A 27,255-nucleotide genomic window follows, 5' to 3' on the forward strand; every position below is an offset into this window, starting at 1 on the left:
TTCCTGGCTAGACAGAAAATTCACCTTTGTATAGAAGGATGGATTCAAGATCTATGTTGTTTTCCTTCTTTCTTATAGCAGATAGAGTGGTACCATATGTAGAGATGATAAAAAGTAATTGTTGTTATTCAAAGATACCTTGGAAACTACAACTCCTAAGTCCACTATCAGGCAATACAGTCACTAAAATGAGGTCGACAAGACTCACTTAAAATAGCCTGTTTAAATCTAGCATTTTTCAAAGGCATATCAATACTTTCCTCATCAAAGCTTACTTCAGTCTTCTTGAAGATTGTTTTTATATCCTGGTTTTACTCAGTCCCCAGCACTGTGGGGAAAAAAAAGGACAGTGAGTTCTGCTTTAATCCACGAATCAAGTAATTCTCCCCACTATTATTTAGGTGCACATTTTAAACTGCTGTGACACACCAAGTTTCAATTTTGTCGTTTGGGAATCTTTTGCCAATATTTCTCTCAGAATCAAGACAATCAAGAAATACTTTATCATAGATTTTGTCAGTGCTATAAATAGTTCATAGTTACATAGTACTGCATATAGTTAACTTATAGTTAGCACTTTATATAAAATTACAAACTTTATAATAATAGAGAAAAATCACAATATCTCAGAGTTTGAGGAAACTAAATACCATCATATTTAAAGCTCTAGCATGCCCTTTTTATCATTCCCAGCCTTTACCTGAACATCTCAATCACTTCTTCTTCCATCTGAGAGTTCATTGCTCAGACAATTCTAATTGTTTCAGAGTCCAAATATATCAAACTGAAATCTGTAACCTTAATATTTCTACCTACTGGTTCTTATTCTACACTTGGCAATGCACTAAAATTTAAATTGCTCTTTTGCAAGAAAGTATTTGAAGTGAAATATTGCACTTTCCCTTAAAGTCCATTTACTTTTATATTATTTTTACGTTCATTTTGTTCCACCAACCACAGACTTTCCCAATGTCCATACCCTCTACTATATTTATACATTAAAAAAAATACAATCATATAATGGTTCTAGGGGGGAATTATAAGCATGAATTTATATCATTTAAATAAATAATTAGGGTAATAAATTACCTTGCATTTAAAACTGTTAATTTGAAAGGGTTCTATTCCACATACCAACACTAAAGAGAAAAGTACATTGTTCCTTCAGGTCACAGTTTGGGAATTTTGAAAATGAGGCAAAAGTAAAAATTTCATATATGACAAACCCACAAATAAAATCATATCATAATTATTCTTTAAATATGTCTTAATTACATGCCTACTCTATACCACACTATGTTCTCAGCTTTTATGGTGACATTATGGGGAAGAGAGATCATACCTTGAGTAAACATACAAATAAATTAAATACAAATTATGGCAAGTTCTCTTACTAAGTGGAGTCTTAACTAGAAAAATAGTATTCTCTATCTGTTTATGAAGCAATGTAATATAGTGATTAAAAGCACAAACTCTTTGGATTTGAACTTCAGGTTCAAATCTGACATTACAAAACGTAAGTTTCTCTTTGTTTTCTTATGTCAAATGAAGGAGTACAAGTACATACTTCATACAACAGTTATGTGAGTTAATATAAGTAAGACAGTCCATTTTTGTTGCCAAAACAAGTAACTGACACTGGGTAACTTATAACGAAAAGAAATTTATTCAGTTCATAGTTTTTAAAGTTGAAAGCTGAAGATCAGGTGGCCTCACTGGTTCAGCCTCTGCTGAAGAACTAAGGACATCATCATGGTGGGAGCAAGTGAGGAGAGGTCACGTTGTCATAAAGGAAGCCAGAGAGGGATTCAACCATCACCCTCAGGCTTTTATAAAAGCAGACTCTTGAGAGAACTCAGGGGTCACTTTGAGGGCAGCTCCCCCAATAAATTCCTCTAAGGACCTCCCACTAGGCCCCACTTCTTAAGTTTCATACCATTTCCCAGTAAGGACCAAGCCTCCAGCACATGGTCTCTTGGGGTAATAACTCACATCTAAATCATAGCAGGCTTTAAAACCATGTATGCTACATAAAGATTTGAAAATTTTTTGATTATCTGAAATAATCATTCATTATTACTCCCTCCATTGAACATTTCTATTCTTTGTAATATAAAAAGAGCTTCAGCTTAAAAATTAGTGGATAATTGCTTAATAAATATAAGAAGATTTTCCTGTGGAGGAAAAAAAAGCAGAATTGTAACTAAAGACAATAGCATAGTTGTGGAAAAGGAAGTAATATCAGAAAGGAAATAATAAATGCTTATGTTACCTTAAATTTTTCACTGATAGACGCTTGAAATCATCATTCCAACTCACCCTTCCATTCATAAAATGAATGGAGGCTGCATACCAGAATATCTTGGTTTTACAAAATACATGCTAACACATTGACAATAAAATGTAATTAAGTATTTTCCAATTTAAATGCTAAAAATATTTCAATTTCAAACAATGGTAAAACTATACAATTCCTTTTAAATATCTTTCAAGAACAAACTATTAAACAAAATAAATTTTAAAAATGAATAAATGCTAAAGGCAGATTTATCTCAGAGTCTCAGTCATGAAGATTTTAATATATCCTTTCTTCATTACTTTCTGAAAGCAAGAATGTAAATTCATTTCTGTGTATTAGATATCCAGCTATAAAATGGCCATGTTACTTTTTACACAAAATGTAGTTAGGTGACAATAAATAATAGGTTTATATCTGTCAAGTACTGTGAACTCAGAATATCACTGTATTTGAAGGGCAGAATATATATAACTTTATGTTTTTGCCTACTATAAGGGGAAACTGGTAGTGGGTCAGAAAGTGAATTCAAATGACAAAATAAGGTATTTGGAATTATTCTAATAATTTTATTAGTATCATTTGCTTATATTGGAGCCTGGGAAAAGCATGGTTATTAGAGTGGAGAAGAAATGTCCAGTGAAGGGATTAACCATTAATAATCATTAATGACACACAGATGACAATTTTCAGAAGGGATCCAAGTTCTCTCACAATATGCTTAGGAAAAAAAGTATCAGTAAACCTCTTGGATATGGAGTTTCAAGATGACCTGTTGTCAACTTCACCGAGAGAGGGGAAACCAAGATCAAAAGCAAAAATAGGGAGGAGAAGCAGTTGATCATGTGGGGAGTACTAATTGATACAAAAAAGGAAAAAAATTATACTCCTCTGCATAGAATGAGGATAGCATTACAGTGATAGATGTCATTGGGATAATTTATCTTCCCTTAGCTTCTTCACCCCTTCCCATAAGTTTGAATACAGCAAATAATGTAATTTTTCCTCACATATAGTAATCCTCCATAATGAGACTTTATGGAAGAATAAGATAGGTCAGTTTTATTAGGATGTGATTTTGGGTAGTTTTACAAATTTTTAAAATGCTTTTCTACAAAATGTATTTGAACCAATGAGAAAATAATTGTTAGTTTTAAATATTGTATAAATGTAATGGAGCCCTATTATAATGTGTCACTTACTTACAATAATTCAGGACTACCTGTATAGGCAAGCCCTATTATAATAAGGTCACTTTAGTAATAACCCAAAAGTGAGTCACATCATGCAGAGTTCTCACTATTGTTAAATATTGTATATTGAAGTCTGGATAATTATGTAATACTTTGATATGAGTTCTGTTTTTAGACCCTATTTACTTTCTTTTTCATTCCCTCCCCTTTTTGCCATTTTCAAGACTTACCAATACTGTATCCTGTCCCTTAAAATGGTACCACTCTGGATAGATACATGGATGAGTATAACCAGTAGGAATAAATAATATTTAGAGGAATGAGAAGAATGCTTTCACATAATATTGGCAGCAATCCTAGTATATAGGCACCTTCAGAAATGTATCATGGACAACAGTGGCAACAGTATTATTAATAAGCTGTTGTTTATCTTTGCTCAAGCTTTAGTTATTACTCTTTGCCTTATAAATATAAAATACCTTAGAACAAGGGTTAGTAACATTATTTAAGAATCAGATGGTAAATATTTTAATCTTCATGGTCCATATAGTCAGTCACAAGTATGCAACTCTGCCAGCCCTGTAACACAAAAGCAGCCATAAATGATGTAAATGAATAAGCCTGGCTGTTCTTCAATAAAATTTTATTGTGGACACTGAAATTGTATTTCATATAATTCTCACGTCTTTTGGTTTTTTTCAAATGATTTAAAAATGTAAAGATTATTCTGTTTGTGGGCCATACAAAAAAATAAAAATAAAAAAACAGACACTAGTCTGGATTTGGCCCGTGGCCTATAGTTTGCCAACTTCTGCTTTAGAATATTACTGTCCTACTGTGCATTATCTTCTCTGTTAATCCAAAAGCTCATGATATGTGAACTTTCAAAAGAATGCGACCAAATTTTAAGGTTAAGGAATGAGAAACCCCACAAGAAATTAATATTTCCTGAACTCAAATATGTAATAAACAGTGATATTTATGTATATATAATAGGCAGTGTTCAAGATGTTGGGGATATAACAATGAACAAAGAAGTCAAAAGTTCCTACCTGCAGAGGGGAGTGAAGGGAGGGGAGGAGATATGGGGGTAGGAAGGATAATAAAATGAATCGAACATTATTAACCTATGTATATATATGATTACACAACTGGTGTGGTTCTACATCATGTACAATCAGAAGAATGAGAAGTTATATTCCATTTATGTATAATGTGTGGAAATGCATTCTAATATCATATATAACTAATTAGAACAAAAAAAGTCCCTACCTTTATGGAATTTACGTTTTAATGAGAGAACAAACACAAATATAAGAAAACAGATCAAATGCATAGTATTGGAGATGATAATTCCAGTGGATAAAAATAAACTAGGGAAGGAGTTTAGACAGTCTAGGCAGGAAAGAGTATTATAATTTTAAGTAGGCCATCCTTCAAGGAAGTTACATTTGAGCAAAGACCTAAAGGAGAAAAGAGAGGACTTCATGATCACATAAAATTTTATAACGTATTTCTTATAATGGAACAGATGCACGGCATGACCTGACATTTTAGTAGAAAAACCAGTTAGAGAACTATTAAAATAATCCAGGTGAAAAATGATAGTGACTTAGACAAGAGGAGTAGATTATTGGAACATTTTGAAGGTAGAAATAACAATAAGAGAAAGAGTGAAGCCAGATAAAAGATGCAGAATTTGACCTGAGCAATTGAAAGGATGGAGTTGCCATTTACTGAAATAGAGAACAGTGTGGAAAGAGTAAGTTTGAGGGAAATAAGGAGTTTTGCTTTGGTCATGTAGACTTAGATATCTTAGTGGAGATGTTGGATTACAGTTAGTTACATGCATCTGGAGTTCAGAGGAAAAGTCTGGGCCAGAAGTTTTACTTTTTATAGTCATCAACATATAAGTTGAATTGAAATTCAAGACAACTGATGAGACCACCCAGGTATTTACTGGTATTACGATGTATATTTGGTATTACTTCCCCCAATTCATTAATCTACTTTAAAAGAGGTAGGTAGTTTCTAGTAATTGGCCCTCTGCTCACTCACAAAAAGCGGGACGAATCCCACTGAATCAGAAACCCAATCTGCACAGAAAGTACCATTAGTTGACATTCCTCAGATTTTGCCATGATGTAAACATGGGAGTGAATTTTCCTAAGTACCTCCTTGCTGGAAACTGTTTGCACTGGAGGTAAGTGTGAAAGGGGAGGTTGTGGGGAATGATGGGGTGAGGGCTTCCTAAACCTTTCTCAGACCTCAGAAATGGTTGATTCTGAGGAATGGAGAAGGTTCAGGCTGGTTCTTATTTCCCTGAACCAGTTTATGCAGCCCTAAATTTGACCTGCTTTCCTCAAACTGGGAATCAGAAATCCCTTTTCTCTTCTGTTTTTCTGCTGCAGAAATTCCCAACATTCCCATTTTGTGGGCTCCAGAAAGGGGTAAGCGAAGACTTCAATCCCAGCCAATCATTTCCAGATTAATAATTTTTAGTGTTTTGGTTTCTTTTATCATCATTTAAAAAAATGCTTGGACCCATTTTTCCCATCCGTTTAATTTCCTTGTGGATTGTTATGTATCTATGTTCTAGGGTTATTCTGTATCCCTGGGCAATAGAGTTCAAATCCATCTGCTGTTTCCATTTGTGTGCTGTTCTCTTGTGGATTCTCATATGCAGTTTATGGATTACCGTTTCCTAGATGGAAGACACCCAATTCAGAGACTGTTTCACTCTCAATCTCATCTTTTCCTGAATGGTTTTGTTCCCCTGCTGACAGCTTGTCATTGCCCTACGCACATGCTTCTGATGATCTGCCATTGCTTCTCTACTGTTGTCTTCCTGCTTGATTGCCTTTGGATTTTGTCCCTCTTTGCCTCCACTTCACTCATCTGCTGAACAATTTGCATTCTTTACTCACTGATTCTTTGTCCATCAGCAAAAGCCTGGGCACTGCCATATCCATCTGCTCTTTTAGCATTTTAGTCTGCTCAGCATCGTCTATCTGCTTTCCTATCATCCTCCTATTCTGTGACCTACCAAATGCTCTGCCATCTGCCTGCCTGATCTTGCCCTGTCAACCCTATGCCTGTAATATTGTAAGTAGGTGCAAATTGTTTAGCACTTTGCTGTCTATTTCCACTTGCCTTGTGCCACTGAATTAGACTGCTGACTGAGTTTGTTTGACAATGACCTCCTCTCTCTATTTGCTGCCCATGGCTGCCACATTAATTTACTTGAGACATTGCATTCATCTCCTGTAAACTTGGCAACTTGCTGATTGGCTTGTATTGCCTCCTTTTTAATATCCTGCATCTAGTAAATCACTGTTGCCTCTGTTGTCTTGTAACCCTGATCAGATTTTACCTCCAAGAAAAATTTTGCCTACGTATTGTCCAAACATATCTTTGAAATAGGAAAATGCTTTGCTATTTAACAGCCCAGTCCAGTTAACTCCTAAACTGATTTTTTAAACTCACTACTACCTGTCCTTCCTGCTTTTTTAAAAAAATACAACTTACATTCTTCTCTTTGTTTAGGAACTTTTATTTTGTCTAAATCATCCATCACCCTTGCTTCAGTTATCTTTTTGCTTCATATGTTATGTAAATTTACTCTTTATTTATGAGATCTTTCACTTATTTTCCATATCCTAAATTTATTTTTTAATTTGTTTCACCCTACTTTTCAGGGTTTCTTGAGAACAAATTACTCCTATTAATTTTATTCTTTTTAGTACAACCATAAGAATTTTTTGAAACTTTACAAGTATCATCTCTAAAAATAATAAATTTAATTATCTTATGCTTCTTTGTAGTTCAAATTAAAGTCACTTTCAGCTCTGCTCCATTTTTTCCTTTGAGAATATCATTTCTTAGCCTCCCCATAGCTTACATAATATTGTTTTTTGGAGAACCTTTTGATGTATTTATCTTTCTCTCCTTTTAAACTGTCTTTTCTTGTGTGGGGGTAGACTTTTGAAATTTATATTTTCCCATTATTTACAGAATACTTAGCATCTAAAAATAAGTTGCAATATAAAATTTTCTGCATTGTAAAGCTTGTAGTCTTACTTAAAAATGAAAAAATCAAACACAAGCAGAGAATTGGGGGGAATTTAATTTGCAAGAGTCTGAGATATAAAGTGGAGTGTATGTGTGCATGCACACAATGTATGTATAAATGTGAGATGTTCTATGTATATCCACACCATTGTTGTGCTTCAAAATGTGAAAAATGCTGAGTAACCGTATTAAATTTTATTTTGCTTTTATAAAAAACAAATGGGAAAAGGAAAAAATAAAATAAGAGAATGATAAATTTAGGGAACATAGAAGCAAGTCTAGACAGAATTTTTTTATAATTTTACTTTAATAATGGAGATAAAATTAGTCAGTTTGAAGAAAAAAACCACTTTAGGAAAGTTAATAAATTCATTTACTAACTTTAAAAAAATCATTTTATTAATTTTTGTTATATAAAGAATACATAACAAAACTATTTTAAGTGTACAATTCAGTGGTATTAGTACATTCAGTGACATTAGTACAATTTGTAGAGCCATAACCACTCTTTTCAGAACTTTTTCATCATCCCAAACAGAAATTCCATATGCATTAAACAAAAACTCCCTTTTACTGCCTCTCCCAATTCCTGGTAAACCCTAATTTACTTTCTCAATGAATTTGCCCATTCTGAGTACCTCATATAAATGAAACATAAGTTTTGTCCTTCTATTTGTGTCTTATTTACCTTAAGTTTTCAAAGATGATTCGTGTTTGAACATGTATCAGAATTTAAATCCTTTTAAAGACTGATTGAAATTCCATTGAATGTATATACCACAATTTGTTTATCAATTCATCTGCTGGACACTTGGGTGTTTCCACCCTCTGGCTTTTATCAGTAATGCTGCTATGAACATTGGTGAGCAAGTATGTTTTTCTTTCAGTTCTTTTGGTTATGTGAGTGGGAGTAGCTTTTAATATTTTTGTCTGTTTTGGAGGAAATTAAATTAATAGCAAAGAGATCAGGGAAGTTAATTAACATGAAGGATGGATAAGTTCAAGATATTGTACTAGGAACAGAAGAAATTATACATTTTTAGGAAGACTAAAAGGGCCAAATGGTAAGAATTTGAAGATGCTGTATTCTAATAAAAGGAAAAATTAAGTTAAAGTAACACAGATCTTAGATGATTGAAAGTTAGCAGAAATGATTCTGATGAAGGTTAAGTTTGTTGGTTCATTTTTATGCCAGCTTTAGAACAGAATGATGCCATGCCATTATCCACATGGAATAATGTGGATTTTTATAGAGAAGAAGTACACATTTGAACAGCTTGAGTTCAAATGACTGAGATGAGGAAAACTTGCTATTTAGAGGAAACATCAGTGGGAACAGGAATTAATTTTTAATTCAGTGGTCCTTCATCCTAGATACCCAGCCATCTACTGTATAGACTTTTCTTTGGGAAAAAAAAAAAAAAAATAGGCCCAACTCCCAGAGATTCTGATGCAGTAAGTTGAAGGTATGGTTTAAAGTGTGTGTGTGTGTGTGTGTGTGTGTGTGTGTGTGAGAGACAGAGAGAGAGAGAGAGAGAGAGAGAGAGAGAGAGAGAGAGAGAGAGAGAGAACAGATATACATTGTGAGTTAAATTGAAAACAATATTGTTGTACACCTTACAGGAATTACAAAAGTAACAAAGAATTGGCATTTGTCTTCAAGCAGTTTAAAAGTGGAGTGGTTAAAAGAGGAATGGATGTATGTTTTCACACATTAATTCAATAATTTTTCTATGATTTTTATGTATTTCATTTACCTTTTTCAATTGAGGTTCCTCATCTAAATATAAAACTGAGTATTTTCTCAGTTCTCCCAAGTGTGATACATAAATTAGTATCATTCTGTTTGCATGGGAGAGAAATTAATTCATTACATACAATAAATCTTTTAGAATTTGGTGAGAAACACTACTCTATATCATGTAGTTTGCCAGGTGTATGTGACACAGTTATAAGACCTTGCTCTCAAGGGCTTATATTCCAGGACAGGAAAAATGACATTTAAGAAAAAATACATTTCTAATGTCATCCACAAAATTTTGTTCTTCTAATTCTTTGAGGGAAATGTTCAGAGTGCTTGCATGTAAGGAAATTCATTTACCAGTTCTAAACATCACTGGTTGAAGAATAGGAATGTCTTCTGTATTAAAATCTCATCAAGCCAGGTGCAGTGGTACATGCCTGTAATCCCAACAATTCAGTAGGCTGAGACAGTAGGATTGCAAGTTCAAAGCCAGCCTCAGCAACTTAGCAAGACCCTGTCTCAAAATAAAGTGAAAAAAAAGGGCTGGGGGTGTGGCACAGTGGTTGCATGCCCCTGGGTTTTTCCGTAGTACCAAAAAAAAAAACAAAACAAAAAAAAACAACAAAAAAAAATCTTCATCACAGCCGATGGATTCTGACAATAATTTAAATGCCAGTAGAAGTCTTTAATTTTATTGCCTAGTGCCTTCAGTGACAGATTAGAGATTTCACTGGTAACTACTAAAAAACAGCATTAGCTAAAACCAGACATGTTAGTTGTACAGTGAAAGAGTAGAGAAAGGTTAGATATAAATAAATAACTAGTATGTATGAACTTGTTCTTGAATGTAATTGCAAACACAGTGAGGATTCTTTTGCCTTAAGGTACAGCTCTTGTACCGATCAATATTGACAGTGTTCGGAAATTTAATTTATCCTATCAATTAAAACTCACTTGAATTCCTGGTGTCAGAAGGTTCAGACTATTCACTAGATTTAAATTTTTTTTTTTTTTTTCAGTTCTGGATGGACACAATACCTTTATTTTATTTATTTATTTTTATGTGGTGCTGAGGATCAAATCCTGAGCTTCACACATGCTAGGCAAGCACTTTGCCACTGAACTACAATTCCAACCCTATTAGCTTTTATTATACACTTGATGAACTAGTCATCTAAACTTGGAATTTGTCCTCTCTATGTAGATGTGGGCTCAAACTTGAGACCTGTCAGTTTTCGTTTCTGTTCCTCACTACTTCAGGCTGATTCCTTTAAAGCTGCACTTAGGATAAGTTTTAATATCTGTTTTTCTCCCTTCTCCTGATTGTCCTACTAAAGTTGTTCATTTTAATGGCATAGTTATGGGAAGAGCAAAGTTCTCATGTCAAGAGAAAAGCACTAAAATGGAAATTGCATCCAAATTTAGCTTGTTTTCTTAACAATAATGAAAAACTTCAAAAGATTATTCTTGTGTTCATTCTGGAAAGCATTTTAAAGTTTAAAAAAAAGTTTTTGCAGATATTTTAAAGACCTAGGATAAGGAAAACATAAATAACATCATTTATTAATAATAAGTATGCTTTTTTTCTTGTGATCTCTGAGCTCCTGATTTTATTTCAAGGAAAGCCAAACTTAAAGTACAGTTGTATAATGTGTTTTCTTTGTGTGAAAGTTAACCTGCTAAGGTAATATATCTATCTCACTATTAGGCTTCAAGTCTTTTTATATTTGCTAACAAAAATCCTCTAAATTCCTTGCAATCAGGCAATTTTTGGTAGGCAACTACTCTTAAACAGATCAACATCTAATTTTTCTTTTTTCCTCCCACTCTACTAAATGATAGTTGAACATATCCAGGAATATAGTCAAAGATGTAGTTTCCTTACATGAACAGTTTGTGAAAGTAGTTTTACTCTTTGGTTTTGAATATAATAACAATAGCATACACTAATAACCATTCTCTATATCCCCTAATTTCTATTCATGTTTCCTCCTACTATCAATGTTGTTATGAAAAACTATGTCATATCATTAAAAGAAAATAAATTGCTTCAAAAGAATAAACTATTTGATACAAATCTCCTTTATTCAAATTTAACATTTTTTAATTTCATAAACATCAAAATCAATGCCTGAAAACTTAACTACTTAGGTACTTAGATGTTTTAAAATACAAGCCAATGTCAAAATTCTTTTACTTATCTTAAAATGCTTTTTAGGTTTCTTGTAATATTTAGTACTTAAGGGAAACTGGGAATATTTTCTGTTCATATCAGCAACATAAAAATGCTTAGATTTGATTCTTCATGTTCAGGAATTCCTCATGTTTGATTCCTCTTGTTTCTTTGGTTTATTTATGGACCTAGTACAATAGTGCATGTGTATTTAATTTACAATCAGTATTAATAATCCATTTATAGAAACTTAAGTGAAGATACTAAAAGAAAATATCCCTTATAAGTTAATTTTTTCTCATCCACTGCCTCTGATCAAAATTAAGGTAGATTTTGTGAGAGTGGTGAAAGGCAAAGCTTCTTTAAATATCCTAGTTCTTGTGCAGGTTAGTAATTAATTCAAAATAAAACTAAAAAACACCTGTAGGAAACTGTTCTTTTATCAACAAGAAAATAAGTCTCCAAGTTTCCGTATTCCCCAAAAATATTTGAAAAAATGTTCAACATCTCTAGCAGTTAGAGAAATGCAGATTAAAACTACACTGAGATTCCATCTCACTCCTGTCAGAATGGCTATTATCAAGAATACAAGTAACAACAAATGTCGCCCATGATGTGGGGAAAAAACATACACTCCTACATTGCTGGTAGGACTGCAAATTGGTGCAACCACTCTGGAAAGCAATATGAAGATTCCTCAGGAAACATGGAGTGGAACCACCATTTGACCCAGTTATCCCACTCCTTGGCGTACACCAAAAGGACTTAAAGTCAGCATATTATAGTGATGCCGCCACATCAATGTTTATAGCAGCTCAGTTAACAGTAGCTAAACTATGGAACCAACCTAGATGTCCTTCAACAGATGACTGGATAAAGAAAATGTGGTATATATACACAATGGCATAATACTCAGGCATAAAGAGAAATGAAATCATGGCATTTGCTAGTAGAAACTAGAAACTAGACAATAACATGCTAAGTGAAATAAGCCAAACCCAAAAAACCTGAAGGTCAGTGTTCTCTCTGATATGTGGGTGCTAACTCATAATTAGAGGAGTGGGTAGGGAAGAATGGAAGTACTTTGGATTAGACAAAGGGGAATGAAGAGAAGGGAGGGGGAATGGGAATAGGAAAGATAGTAGAACAAATCAGACATTACTTTCCTATGTTCTTATATATGAACACTTAACCAATGTAATTCCACATCATGTACAACCAAAAGAATGGCAAGTTGTATTCCATGTATGTATAATATTTCAAAACATGTTCTACTGTCACATAAAACTAAAAAGAACAAATAAAAATATGTTTTTTAAAAGTTTCTATATTTCCTGATTAGTGTCAGAATATTAGGAACCCACATTTTGCAGATTTAGGCATTCCAGAAAAGCCCAAATTGGTGATCTTTTTGAGATATTTATTAAAGATCTAATTTTAACTGAAAATTACATAGTCATTTAGGAGACAAAAAAGGTGAGGTTTTTCCTATTATATTTTTAATAAAATTTTAAAATAACAACTCTTTTTCTGATTATAAAAGTAATATGTTGTTTTTGCCAAAAAATAATTTAGAAATATGGAAAACTAAAATGAAGTAAATAAAAACCATCAATTATCCCATCCCACAATTATTATGTACAACTAGTTGGTTAATTTGCACAATTGGGAATACATCCATCATATATACAGTTTTATATCTTAAGGTTCTTAATAATATCCTAATTGTTACTATATCTGTATTGGACACTTACTATATGTCAATCATTTTGATAAACCCTATATGTAGTATCTTATTTAATTTGAAAAACAACCTGCAAAACAGGTACCATTTTATATGTGAGAAAATTAGGTTTAAATGCCAGGGACTGTGACTCACACCTGTAATGCCAGCAACTAGGGAGGTTTAGCAGGATAACAAGTTTGAGGTTAGCCTTGGCAACCTAGCAAGACCTTGTCTCAAAATAAAAATTAAAAAGGACTGGAGGTGTAGCTCAGTAATAGATCCCTAGTACTACAGAATGGAAAGATAGTTTTAGAAAAATTAGCAGATTAAATATGTTGACCTGGATCATGAAACTAGCATGTTAAACAACTAGAATTTGATTAAGGTAGTCATAACTCCAGAACTTTGCTTTAACCTATCTCCTTTTCACATAATGTAAGCTCCTCTCCATTTAATAACTGTTCTACAAAAAAAAAAAAAAAAAAAAAAAAAAAAAAAAGGATTTTCAGTCACTGCAGAGTATAAACAAGGTCTGGATAATTTAATTTCTCTGTCATTAAACATTTAGGTTCTTTCCTGTTTCATATCACAAGCATTCTCTGTATATAAATTGTCATATATACCTCTGATGATCATTTTAGAAATATTTCCTTAAAACAGATTAACTGACTCAAAATTGTGGTCTTATAATACATATTGCCAGATTGTCTTTTTAGGATATATGTACAAATTTATATATGTTTCTGAAATTGCATGTCCATTAACATTTTTAATCTTAAAATTTGATAGGTTAAAAAATGTTTTCACTAGCATATTATAGATTATGAGATGAAAACTTTTCTTATATTTGTCCATTTTTATTTCTTCTTTTAAAATGTCTGTTTACTTTGCACAGTTTTCTTTTTTTTCTTTTTTTTTTTTGGTGCTGGGGATCAAACCCAGGGCCTTGTGCTTGCGAGACAGCACTCTACCAACTGAGCTATCTCCCCAGCCCCTTTGCACAGTTTTCTTTTGATTCAATATTCTATTTTTTATTTTGACATAATCATAAATACATATAATATAATTGGTTCCATTTTAGTTCCCAGTACTACTCCCTTCCATCTCCTCCCCTCTCCCCCCATCCTGTTCTACTACTCTATTGACCTGTCTTATATTTATTTTTTGATTGGTGCATTCTAGTTATACATAAAACTGGATCCATATTCTCTTCTTAAAGACCGATTCTAATTGCAAGAAGGAGACTGAGGAATTGTTTGTCAAGAAATAATTTTTGCTGAGTGATTTATATTTTTGCTACATCATTTTAATACATAAATATAAACCAATTCATTTTCTCTTTTCTCAAACTCCATTAACAAAAAAATATGCTCAATTATTTTTTGTCCTTCACTGTAGGACAACTCAAAAACATTCTGAACCTAAGGTATGAAATTAATAAAATACAAATTCAATTTTTTTCTGATAAGCTATGTTTGCTCTTTGTGAGTTTTCTCCCCATTGCTGGTGCATTTGTTTCTTTTGTAACTATTCTTTTCTTGTGGAATCTTTACTATTAAATATTTGACAGAAATTTATTAAACTTCAATAATGTAGAAAGAATGGCCTATTTATAGATATAGACCTTGGAAGATAACTTATAATTAGGACATTAAATATACATAAATACTATTAGCACTTTTTATTTACATAATTGTTTTGCGTGGCAAATGCACTTTTCAGCGTAGGAATTCCAAAAGAAACATTGGTCTAAGGTGCAATTAATATGAAGTATATTTTACTATCTAGACATTGAAAGCATATTATAAACATTTTCTAACATGTAGAACTCAACTTTCCCTCCAGTGCTTTTTAGTCATCCTTAACATGCAAACCATTTCGGAACCTAACTTTTTTATTTGTAAAAAATTAAAACTTAGCTTGTATTTTTCCACAGAAACACATATATGTACAAGTGTTTCTCAAGCAGGGGTCATTTTGGTCACCAGGGGACATTTGGCAATGCCTAGTGATATTTTTGGTTTTCACAGTTTGAGGGAGGCTACTGACATTAAGTGAATAAAGGCCAGAGATGCTGCTTAATGTCCTGTAATGCACAGAGCATCCCCTACAACAAAGAATTATCTGGCCCAAAATGTTGATAAAATAGAGATTTAGAAACCCTCATTTACATAATATTATTGAGTACCCACTAAACTTCAGACACTGTGCTGAGGATTGGGGTCATATGGATAGAAAATTATGATCTAAATAGTTAAGGACAACATTACTATTGAAAAGAAGAAAAAACTAGATAAATAAAATATAACAATTGATTCAGTAGTAGTATATATGTGACATTTTAGGAACAAAAATGAAGTTGACCTGAGGGACATAGTTCAGGGAAACTTTCACTGGAGCTGTTTTTTATTGTTGTTTACCTTTATTTAAATGCGAAAAATATGAAAATAGTATAGGTACAGTTTAATGAACTTAAAACTGAACATAGTAATGTAGCCAGCATCCAAATCACAAAACGAGAATATTCTCATCATCATAATAAACCCCAGTATGCTCTTACAGTCACAACCCAAATCTGAAGGGTAACCACTAGTCCAGCACTCTGGCAACACCTGTATTTCTAGCAGCTCAGGAGGCTAAAACAGGAGGCTCACAAGTTGGAAGTCAGCCTGGGCAACTTAGGAAGACCCTGTCTTAATATTTTTAAGACTGGAAATGTAACTCAATGTACAGTACTTGCCAAGCATGTACAAAGCCCTGGGTTAATTCCCAGTACCAAAAAAAAAGAGTTAACTCTATTCTTTGACCTTTACCATTATAGATCGCTTTTGGTTTTTACTAAACTTTACTAAAGAGAATCATATACTATGTAATATTTTGTTTCTGATTCTTTTATTCCACATTTTTTGTAATATAGACTGTTTCATGTAGTTGTACATTCATTTCCATTACTGACCAGTAGTCCATTGTATCCATATCAATATTTATTAACCCATTCTACTATAAAAACACAGTCTATAACAAGTTAGCTAGTAGGTCACTTGGGCTGCAGAATGAATTTTGAAAGAGAAATTGCATTAGAGACCTGGAGAAGTAGGTAGGATGGATGATATCTTTGTCATATAAAAAGCATTTAGATGTGTTTTTTCTTGTGGGAAATGAGACTTTTTTTTTTTGAAAGATGTTAAGCAAGGAAAGAATATGATGAAACTTACATTTTAGAAAAACCACTTTGTCAGCAGAATAGAGAATGGATTTAATGGGCATAAACTAAGTTATAACACCAATCAAAAGGTCATTGTGATACTGCCATTTACCTTGGAGTTCTGCTTCCTTAGGTGTTGAAGTATAATGCCACAGAAGCAAGTGTAGATTAGAAAGTAAGAAGCTTTATTAAAGAAAAGTAAAAACAGACTTCTCCCAGGGATGAGTAAATCTTGTCCTTTTTATAGGTTTTATTCTCCTGTTCCTTCCCCCTTATCTCCTTTCCTGCCCAAGTGACTAGGCCTGGTTTTGCAGGTGAGATGCAAAAAGTGAGAAGCACATGGGCAGGAGGAGGGCTGAAGGTATCCAGGCAGGTGATGGCCCAGGGGGCATTAATTAGCAACTCTGCCTGTAGTCCTCAATAAGGGCCTGCAGATTTGATAACCAATAGGCTCTGGAGGTCTTTGACATTCCATTCTCCCAGGGGCAGTCTCCATGGCCTCCATTTCCTCCATCTGACTGGATTTCCTATTTCTACACTAACTGCCTGTCCCCAGTTCTGACTTCAATTGAAATGGTTCAAACAAAAGTGGTAAGCACCTACCCAAAGGCCATACAGGCAAGGATGGAAAGGGACATTTGACTCTGGATAGAATTAATAGCACCTTGGGAGTAACTGAGTATGGAAACTTACAGAGATTAATCTTGAGCCAACCTTTAAGACCTTATGTGGGTTAGTGAAATACAAAATGTGTGCAATAAAGAAAAACAGTAGAATTCAATGTCAGTAATTAAAATTGAATTCAAAATTACTTTCAAGTTTATATTTAGTGTTCGAACTTATAGAAAAACATATCATTAGTTGAAAATGAGTAAATTGATGAAAAACTTTATGAAGAATTTGAAGGGAACTTGGGGATAGTCTAGATAAAAGGTTAATGTCACTGTCTATTATTTTTTAAATTTAGAACATAGCTTCCCCTTCTACTGTTTCAATTGTAATTGTTATTGTATATTGAGCCATGATTAAGGAGGTTATGGGAGGGAAAATGAGAGGTGTGTGTGTGTGTGTGTGTGTGTGTGTGTGTGTGTGTGTTAAGAGAAAAAGTTGAGAAAAGAAAGGAAAGGGGGCATTAAAATATTGTATCTGTATGAATAAGAAAGTAGTTGTCGGAAGTGGAATTAAATGAGTTCCCAGTTGTTATCACTAAGTGGGGAGATAACTGTCTATTCTAATTTTGTTTGTGTGTGCATCTTTAAAGAGAATAAAGTTCTGAAAGTTCTCCATAATCACCCGGCAGTAGCATTACTATGTTGACTACTCTCTGAGACAGTGGTCAAGCTAGTTGTCTGTGACCTGGAGATTGAGAGTGATTAGTTTTGATAAACAGAGCACTACCTACAAATGACTTCAAATGTGAAGAATTCTAACAAGAAAGTTAGTGAACTCTGAGCTGATAGTAAATTATATCTGTTGTCTGATGATTAAATAAAATATGTAACAATTTTTAATATTATAATCATTTATGTAAGATTTTTAATGAATTTATATCTTATTAATCACAACATCTATGTTCAAAAAAATTATAATACACATAAATGGAAGTTTATGTTTATTCATCATATAATCAGTGCTGTTTACCTTAATTTAATGAAGCCTTATAATTGCTCTGATATACCCATCAGTCTTTCTTCCATAATTTAAGAACTACAGGCATATTCTCAACTTGGTTATTTCATTTTGTTTATTTTTCATTTTAGAACCATTTGTATTTGACACAAAATTATGCAAATTCTAAATTTTATTTTTCAAGCAGCACGTGTGTTGCAGTCTTTTAACAATCAAGTAAAGGGGAATATATAATGTTTTGGAAAACTTCAGATTTCAGAAACAATATGAATAGCACCAACAGAGTTAAAGCACATCCGCATTTTTTTTTTTTTAATTTTGGGGAAGAAACAGGCATTCTTTTTCTGACATCACTTATTACTTTTATTTTTTTAAAAAAAAGAAAAGCATAATAAAGTATACCTATTAGTCTTCAGCACATATTCAAAGAACAGAATGCTGTAAGGGGGGGGTGGTTAGGGACCTATTAGTTTTATATTTGCTTTTAAGTTTTGTATCAAATCTCTTATATTCTAATTTCACATTATCATCAAATGAAGTTATAAAATCAGCCGCTGAAAAACTTTTAAAAGTATTCTGGAATCATCTTATAATAAGTCAGAAGAATATTGACACGTTCCTTGAATTTAAAAAGTAAGAAAGAATTAATATAAATTGCCTAAAGCAAAAATTTAGTCCCTGAATCCAGATATCTATAGTTCAAAGAATATATAATCTACCAGATCTTTGTGGTCTAAATGTTAAGTCTCTACAGGAATAGCTACATATCATTTTGTTACTTTAATACCCTTCAGTTATCAGTCCAAAAATTGAAACCTCTTTCCAAGTTCACAATTCTTTTATCCTGAATCATGGGAAATAGGGAAGAATAGTATGTGCCTTGTTCTTTATCTAAAACTGTTACTGTATATGCCTTAATGGAAAATTACACCAACTATAACATGAATCATCAATTTCCCAATGAAAAGATTTGAAAATGGGGGAGTTATCCTTATACATGTATATGTATATAAAATAGTGAAATATTTAATTCACTAATTTAAAGTACAAATTACCACATAGAAAATGTTATTTAAGACAATTGTGTCTTTTTCATGGAAATTTTGTACAAGGTTTTATTCAAATCTTAACATATATCACTAACCTCAATGTTTTTTCATTGTTAGAGTAATTTTTAAACCATCTGCAAGTTTTCCATCGCATATCAGCCTTTCTTTTTTGTTTTAAGAGCTTGAGATATAAGTCCCATACCATATGATTCATTCATTTAAAATATATAATTCAAGGGATTTTGGTATTTTTTTAATTGTGGTACTATACATAACAAAAGAACTTGCTATTTTAGCCATTTTTAAATGTATAATTAATTGGCATTTATTATATTCACAATATTTTACAGTCATGAGCAGTATCAATTTTAAGAACTTTTTCATCACCCCAAGCAGAAACTCTGTAATTGTTATATAATAACTCCCCATTTGTCCCTTCCCTAAACCCTGATAGCCTCTAATGTACTTTGTATCTCCATAAATTTGCCTGTTACAGATATCTCATAAAAGTGGAATCATTTAATATTTGTTCTTTGGGGTTTTTTTGCTTTTTTCATTTAGTATAATGCCTTATTAGTTTACCCATGTTGTAATGTATATAATAACATCATTCCTTTTATTGTGGACTAATATTCTATGGTATGGATATACCACAATTTGTCTATCTATTTATTGATGAACATTCGGGTTTTTTCCATCTTTGGGCTATTGGGAATAATGCCGCAATGAACATTGAGATATATGCATCTATTCAAGCTTTTGCTTTTAGTTCCTTTGTTTATATATCTAGGAGTAGAAGTGCTGGATAATATAGTAATTCTATGTTTTTTATTTTAATGAATCAAACCGCATAAGACTTGTAGGATTTTAGCTGTTTTATATAAGTCCTTGATTCATTTTGAGTTAATTTCTGTTGATGGTGTGAGCTAGGGGTCCATCTTATTATTTAGTTATCAAGACATAGCATTTAATTTTTTTTCAACCTGAAGTTATTACTGGAAGTGTTATTCCATACCTCAAGTACCCATTTTCCTAACATTAGAAAAGTTGTTCTTTTCTTTCATCCAACAATTATATTCTAGTCAAAATGTAACCACAAACCATACTGCTTTCTATTAATCATTCTGACAGGCATTCGCTACAACCAAACAACCCTAATGGAGACATCTTTTAAGCTAATGAGCCTTGATCAAACAATATCATTAGATAAAAATAAAATAGAATACAATATAATATGTAAATCCTTATAAGTATTGAGACATAAGGCAACTAACTCTTCTTTACTGAGAGGTGTCTTTGGTTTTAAAAAAAGCAATGGAAACATGGTTTTGATTTGATATACAATTAGCTTCATCTCTGCTCTATACAAATTCAAACAATTAATAATTCTTCATCATAATATGCATTAGATGGTTAGGAAGAGAATGTAATATTGCACATGTCAGTATTACATTCTGTAATTATGGATTTAACTTACTGTTTTAAAATTAAAGTGAAAAAAATTTCAAGAGTACTTTGATTTCCAGCATCTGTCAATTAATAAAGTAGCTACTACAGTATATTAGGAAAAGAAAGAAGAAAGGTGGGAGAGTGAAAGGAAGTAAGTGTGGGGGTATCATGAGTAATTTCAATCAAAACTTTAAAGAACAGGTAATTCCTGCCTTACCCCTCTGTTATTTAACTATATCGTGACACAGGATGAAGAAAAATTGGGATTTAAAGATACATGAAATAAAGATAACAAGGCATCTATAGTCCTAATCACATATGAAGATATATGTAGAAATAGTAAAATAATATACACAAACATGAAATAGCAACATGTTTTTTTAATACATATCATTTTCCAAGTATATTTTAAGAATTCAAGGACAGTAATATAATTCCATTTATATCATTACTAGGTAAATCATAAAAACAATATGATCATCTTGATGTAAGCCAAAAAGGTATAAAATTCAGTATATTTTTCTTGGAAAAACATGGTGAATTAGAATTTTTGTTAAATTGTAAAGAATAAAAATTGTTAATCACAAAAACCAACAAATATAATAAAGCTGAAGCACTAGATGAGATGAATTCTTATTAGAGTTAGAAATAGGGGGAATCAATGAAGCGTCTCTTTTCTACCACCCTTACAGGCGATCTTGCCGAGGTGCTGTCGGGGTCGCAAGAATTATCCAGCCTACTTCTACTACTTGATGAATAGAAAATTGAGTGATTTAAACTAAGTGCCAACAAGAGTTTGTACTTGGTTCGTGTGCTTTGCAGCACTCCAGGTTCTTTTCACGTCTTTTCTTCCTGTAAAATCTCCATTTAATTAGAAAAAATGAAGCAGTTAAAAAGAAAAAGGAAAAGCAATTTTAGTGTTCAAGAAACTCAGACGCTTTTGAAAGAAATTACCAAAGGAAAGAAGTTATCTTTTCCAAGCAGCTCAATACAACAATAAATGTGATGAAACGAATGGCTTGGGAGGAGATCACACAGTGTGTGAATGCTGTAGGAGGAGAACAGAGGACAGGGACGGAAGTGAAAAGAAGGTATCTTGACTGGCGAGCACTTATGAAGAGAAAGAGAATGAAGGCGAACATTAAGCTCGTTGGATCAGGGTTTCCTCTTCCCACATCTGATTTAGATGACTCTCTCACTGAAGAGATAGATGAAAAGATTGGATTCCGAAATGATCCAAATTTTGATTGGCAAAATGTGGCAGATTTCAGGGATGCAGGTGGATCCTTAACAGAGGTCAAAGTGGAAGAAGAAGAAAGGGATCCCCAGAGTCCTGAATTTGAGATTGAGGAAGAGGAAGAAATGCTGTCATCTGTCATACCAGATTCCAGAAGAGAAAATGAACTTCCTGACTTCCCCCACATTGATGAGTTTTTCACCCTTAACTCAACACCATCCAGGTCTGCATATGATGAGCCCCACTTGCTTGTAAACATAGAGAAATACAAACTAGAGTTGGAAAAGCGACGACTGGATATTGAGGTGGAAAGGCTTCAGGTAGAAAAGGAACGCCTACAGATAGAGAAGGAGAGGCTGCGGCATTTAGACATGGAGCATGAGCGCCTGCAGCTGGAGAAGGAGCGGCTACAGATTGAGAGAGAGAAATTGAGGTTACAGATAGTCAATTCTGAGAAACCATCTCTGGAAAGTGAACTTGGCCAAGGAGAAAAGTCCATGCTTCAGCCACAGGACATAGAAACAGAGAAGTTAAAACTTGAACGAGAACGCTTGCATCTGGAAAAAGATAGGCTGCAGTTTTTGAAGTTTGAATCAGAGAAGCTGCAGATCGAAAAGGAACACCTACAAGTAGAGAAAGAGAGACTTAGAATTCAGAAGGAAGGACACTTGCAGTGATTTCTTTAGTCTCCATTTAGCAAATGTTTGTAGACTATAGGTTTTTCTCATATCAGGTGATATAAAGGTGATTGCTGGATTAACTTTGTTTTTAAAAAAATTTTCTTATCTAATGTCAGTGTTTTCAGTAGGAAAAAGATAGTTACATGTGGGTGGTTATATGCTTGAATAGTATAGTATATAAAACTCTGTGCCCTAGCATAAACAGAAAATTATTGTGCTAGACTCTCCACATTAGTAATATAACATAGAGTCTTGTATTATCTGTGCACCCAGAGTTTACAATTATGTCTATGTTAAATTCTAACCCAGTGGTTCTCAGTGAAAGGTGATTTTGACTTCCAGAAGACATTTGGCAATGTTGAGACATTTTTGTCAAAACTGGCATGGGAGGGCAAGTTGCTACAGCATGTAATACATAAAGGCCAGGGATCCTGCTGAACATCCTATAATGCACAAGATGCACAGTTAAGAATTTACAAACCCAGGGGCTGGGGAGATAGCTCAATCAGCAGAGTGCTTGCCTTACAAGCACAAGGCCCTGGGTTTGATCCCCAGCACGGCAAAAAAAAAAAAATTGTGCAAGAATTTACAAACCCAAATGTCATTCATGTCAGGTTTGAAAAACCATATCCTAGCCCAACTATGCTCCTCTGTAATGTTTTATAGTTTTAGAATATTAAAAATATCAAATGTTTATGTGGGTAGATACTTAAATTGCCAAAAAACTTTTAACTATGAAACATGACTCTGTAGTATATTGAATATAGGAAGTGATGAAGATTATAAATATTTTATCTCCATGTTTCCATCTATAAATAGCTGGATATTCAGAAAACAACACAGGGAACCTCAGAGATTGTCTAAAATTGGCCACTCTGAAACAAAGCTCTTTCATCTATTGACGCTTTTGAAACAACATACAATATCAAAACTTTGATTTCCTTTCTGCTTTGAATCTGTTGTCTTAGTTTGACTATAAAAGTTGTCATTTCAATCATGTACTAAAATGTTACAAAAGAGAATGATGGAAGCTAGTAAAAATGCTACCAATGTAAAAGTGGTACCAGCCATCCATGCACTTGGACCCAGGGCGTGCTTGGTTGACTTTTTAAAATAAAGACTAACTGTATGGGAGTAGGAGGTGGGGAGAATTTCCTATGTATCAAATAATGATGATGATGTTTAAATAACGATAATAGCTGAGTTTTATCGATGGGGAAAGCACTAACACACAATTTGACCTAATCTGTACAATGTTCTTGAGAGTAGTGTCTATTATTCCTGAATCTGAAGCTCATAGAAGTCACAGTGAGTAAATGACTGATTCTTTAAAAAAAAAAAAAAAAAGAAATAAAAGATAGTTACTGTCACCATTATTTAATTATTCTAGAAAGTTTGTCCATCACAATATGTTAATAAGAAAGAAGACATCTGAATGTTAGAAAGAAGAAACCAGGGACTGGGGTTGTAGCTCAGTGAGAGAGCACTTGCCTAAAACTCGTGAGGCCCTGAGTTTAATCCTCAGGACGACATAAAAATAAAATAAAGATATTTTGTCCACCTACAACTAAAAATATATATATTAAAAAAGAAGAAACCAGACTGTATTTATATATAAGATTTCCTAGGACAAAACCCAAGAGTTCATTGAAAAAGCATTTGAAACAAAACGAGTTCAGCATGGTGGCTGTATTTTATTTTATAACAATTCACATAGTAATATTACTTAAATTAGTAGTAGCCCACTAGAAAATACAATGGAACTCATTTACAATAGTAAGAAAAAAGGAAACTTCACAATACCTAAGACTAAACTTAAGAAACTTACCAAAACTCAATAAAACTTTTAGATGAACACAATATAACTTGAATGATTAGGGTAACATAATGTTCTTAGACACAAATGCCCTTTTGAAATTGTGTACCTTAAATTTATTGATCAATTTAATACAATTCCTAGTTTTTGGAAGAGAAGAATGTAGAAAGGCAATCCTAAATGTCATTTAAAAGAGCAAATTTATAAAAATAACTAGTGGGATATTTTTTGGTGGGGGGTTTATAGTAAAACCATGAGAGGGCTTCATTCTATCAGATATAAAAGGTACAGGCACAGTGATTAAAATATTTAATACATTTCAAGGAATTGAACTAGTAGATAAATACAACCAAATGGTATTTCATTAACATACCTATATGTAATATTAGAATTTAACATTTGTAAATCTGACATTTCAAATAATTGGGAAAAAGGAGGATTGTTTAATAAAAGGTATTGAAAAAAGTGACTATCAATTTTAGTGGACATAGTTGATTATATAACAAATTTAAGCTATAGGTGGATTAAATATTTAAATATTAAAAATGAGTCTAAGCATATAGAAGGAAGAAAAGTTATAAATGAATAGCCTCATCAGTGACCATATATGTCTAAAGGTGTTTGTGTGTGTGTGTGTGTCTATCAGTAGAAATAGTCATTTCTATCCTTTCTGACAAGGAAGTAGAATTTGTTTAATGCCAATAGGGGCAACCAGTTTCTTCCTCTTTACTCCCACCCTGTCTTCTGCTCTAATAAAGTCACTTTTCAGTTTTCAGTTTTTCAGTTTCATCTAAAGAACCCAATCCATACACCTTATCCTCCATTTCTGAGATATAATTTGTTCTGTTCAAGAATGGGCTCTGTTTTCATTTCTCAGTGTCAAATTAGAAGAGTAGATAGGCCTTCTTTGAATAGTGAACTGCCTTATTCTTATTCTAAGCATCATAGTCTGGATGTCCTATAATAGAGATTAAATTCCTGATTCTGAGGTTGCAGATCAGTATTATAACACACACACACACTTAAAATTGTTTCCTTGGTAAATCTTCATTATGGGATAAAATGTTCCTTTCAACTTTCGAATTAGAGTATATGTAAGAACTTATTTCTGAAGATTTTTTTATATTTGCATTTCTGTAGTTTTGCCTTCTTCAGTGACAAAGTTTAAGTGCACCTCTTCTTTGAAGTTTTTAAAAATTAGGCCTCTGATTATTTTTGAGTCCCTTGTTATTTCTATCCCAAATAAAGGTAAAAGATTTTTTTCATCTAACAGGTCTAATTTAGTTAATAAATAATCTTTAGTGTGAGCAGCAGAGCACTGATGAACTGAGTGGGACATTGCATCTTTGAGTTTCCCCATTTAAAGGTATCTTAAGTCTTATTTCCATCCTCACAGGGAAAAAAAAAAAAACCCAGCCTGCTATTTTTTTCACAGCTATAACTTTTAGTCCATAGTTGTTACAAGAATTTAAAAATTGATATAAACTTGAGATTGGAGATATAGCTCAGTGACAGAGTGCTTGCCAAGCACACACAAGGCCCTTAATTCAGTGCTCAGTCCTGAAAAAAAATTGATATGAACTTATTTGTCTTACTGATTTGAACTACTTAACCACAAGTACTTATGGACACTTGATTATATATTTTCATCGGTACTCAAGTACGTAATTACATTGCTGTTTTCCATTGGGCTTAACGTAAAAGCTGTTATTCTTCACAAGATATTTCTAAGCTTCTCACATTCTTTCCCAGTCTTCCTATTTAGAGGTTTTGTAGTAATGCCCAGGGCTATGTTCCTGACAGTTGTTTCTAAAATTGCTACTTTTTCATAAATCTTTATTAAATTTTCAAGGTTATTGCTGACATGATGCATTCTTCAGGTATCTTCAAATTAACTACATAAGCTCAGAAACTGTATATCTTCTATTCTATAGTGCTTCTGATAGAATTAATCAGTTTTCATAATTGGTTTAACCCCAGTTTATAACACCAGTCTCTACTACAGAGGTGACTTTAGATCTGTGTCAGTACAAATAGTTGTGCCCAGTATTTGCTGAGCTATGTATTAAGAAAGATACTAAGGTCCTTATGTATTCTAACACATCTAAACCAAATACAAATATCTTTCCTATGTCTGAATAGAGTGTGGTGCTTTATAAACTTAAAGCATAAAATATAGATTAACAGATTAAAGTAAGAATTGGAGTCTATAGGCCTGAATTCCCTTCTAGAATTTTTTGTTGATTTACACTGTGACTTTGTATTAGTCAAATAATTTATTAGTTTGTCTATTTGTTCACCATGTAGAGAGAGAAGTAATAAATTACATAACCTCTGTATTGTGCAAAATAGAAATGTTAGCTATGTGAATAAAGAATTCTACATGTATATTTAAAGAGAGACACTGAAAGTAAAAACTTCTAATGTCAATATTTCTTTTATTACTGAATTATGTAGCTAAATAATAGTGTTCATATTTAGCTCACCAATAGAGTGAAAAAGAGAAATAAGTGTTTTAGTGCATTGTAAGTTTATGTGATGTTATCATACTAGCATCATGAATGTTACGACATTTAGTTAACCAAAAATGCTTTATTGTGTTAATACTTTCAACTTATTAGAGAGGTAGCAAATATCGTTACCCTCTTTCTACAAATGGAACTGAGAAAAAAATTCAGGAGACATAAGTACAAAAACTGATAGTCATATAATATGTGAATAACGATGGACTATTAAATAATTAAATTACAAATGAGGAACAAAATGTCCAATCACAAAGTGAGAGGTTAGTAGAATTAAAATCAATCTTTCCATGAGAAAACTTGTTAGAAAACAAGTTATTTAATTCAATTTACAATATGTCATAGCCTCCAAATATGTATGTGTATACTTCTTTCTCTTGCCTCATTATTGGAATTTCTATTTTGTTCAGCTTATCTCAAAGAAGTGCTATCTATAAGAAGTGCTGTGCCCATTTTTCTTGCTTC

The 27,255-nt window shown here is 32.7% G+C and overlaps 2 protein-coding genes across 21 annotated transcripts in view; both read left to right on the top strand.

Annotated features, from left to right (window-relative positions):
- The window catches only part of Gphn (gephyrin), a 641,988-nt gene that overhangs the window by 322,414 nt on the left and 292,319 nt on the right, over positions 1-27,255 (top strand). For 13 of the 20 annotated variants that reach the window (XM_047539524.1, XM_047539518.1, XM_047539521.1 and 10 more), the window contains exon 5: positions 5,901-5,939. The exons of the other annotated variants lie outside the window; for them this stretch is intronic. In XM_047539524.1, the coding sequence (XP_047395480.1) occupies positions 5,901-5,939 (39 nt within the window). The remainder of the gene's footprint in view (positions 1-5,900; positions 5,940-27,255) is intronic. 20 annotated transcript variants of the gene reach the window in all.
- Positions 21,263-23,808, top strand: LOC124976699 (myb/SANT-like DNA-binding domain-containing protein 4). The gene is given in 2 exon segments (XM_047539540.1): positions 21,263-21,488; positions 21,491-23,808. Coding segments are annotated over 2 exon segments (1,032 nt in total). The 5' UTR covers positions 21,263-21,415; the 3' UTR covers positions 22,450-23,808.

The sequence above is a fragment of the Sciurus carolinensis genome, chromosome 2 (genome assembly GCF_902686445.1).
Source record: "Sciurus carolinensis chromosome 2, mSciCar1.2, whole genome shotgun sequence".
Classification (NCBI taxonomy): Eukaryota; Metazoa; Chordata; class Mammalia; order Rodentia; family Sciuridae; genus Sciurus; species Sciurus carolinensis.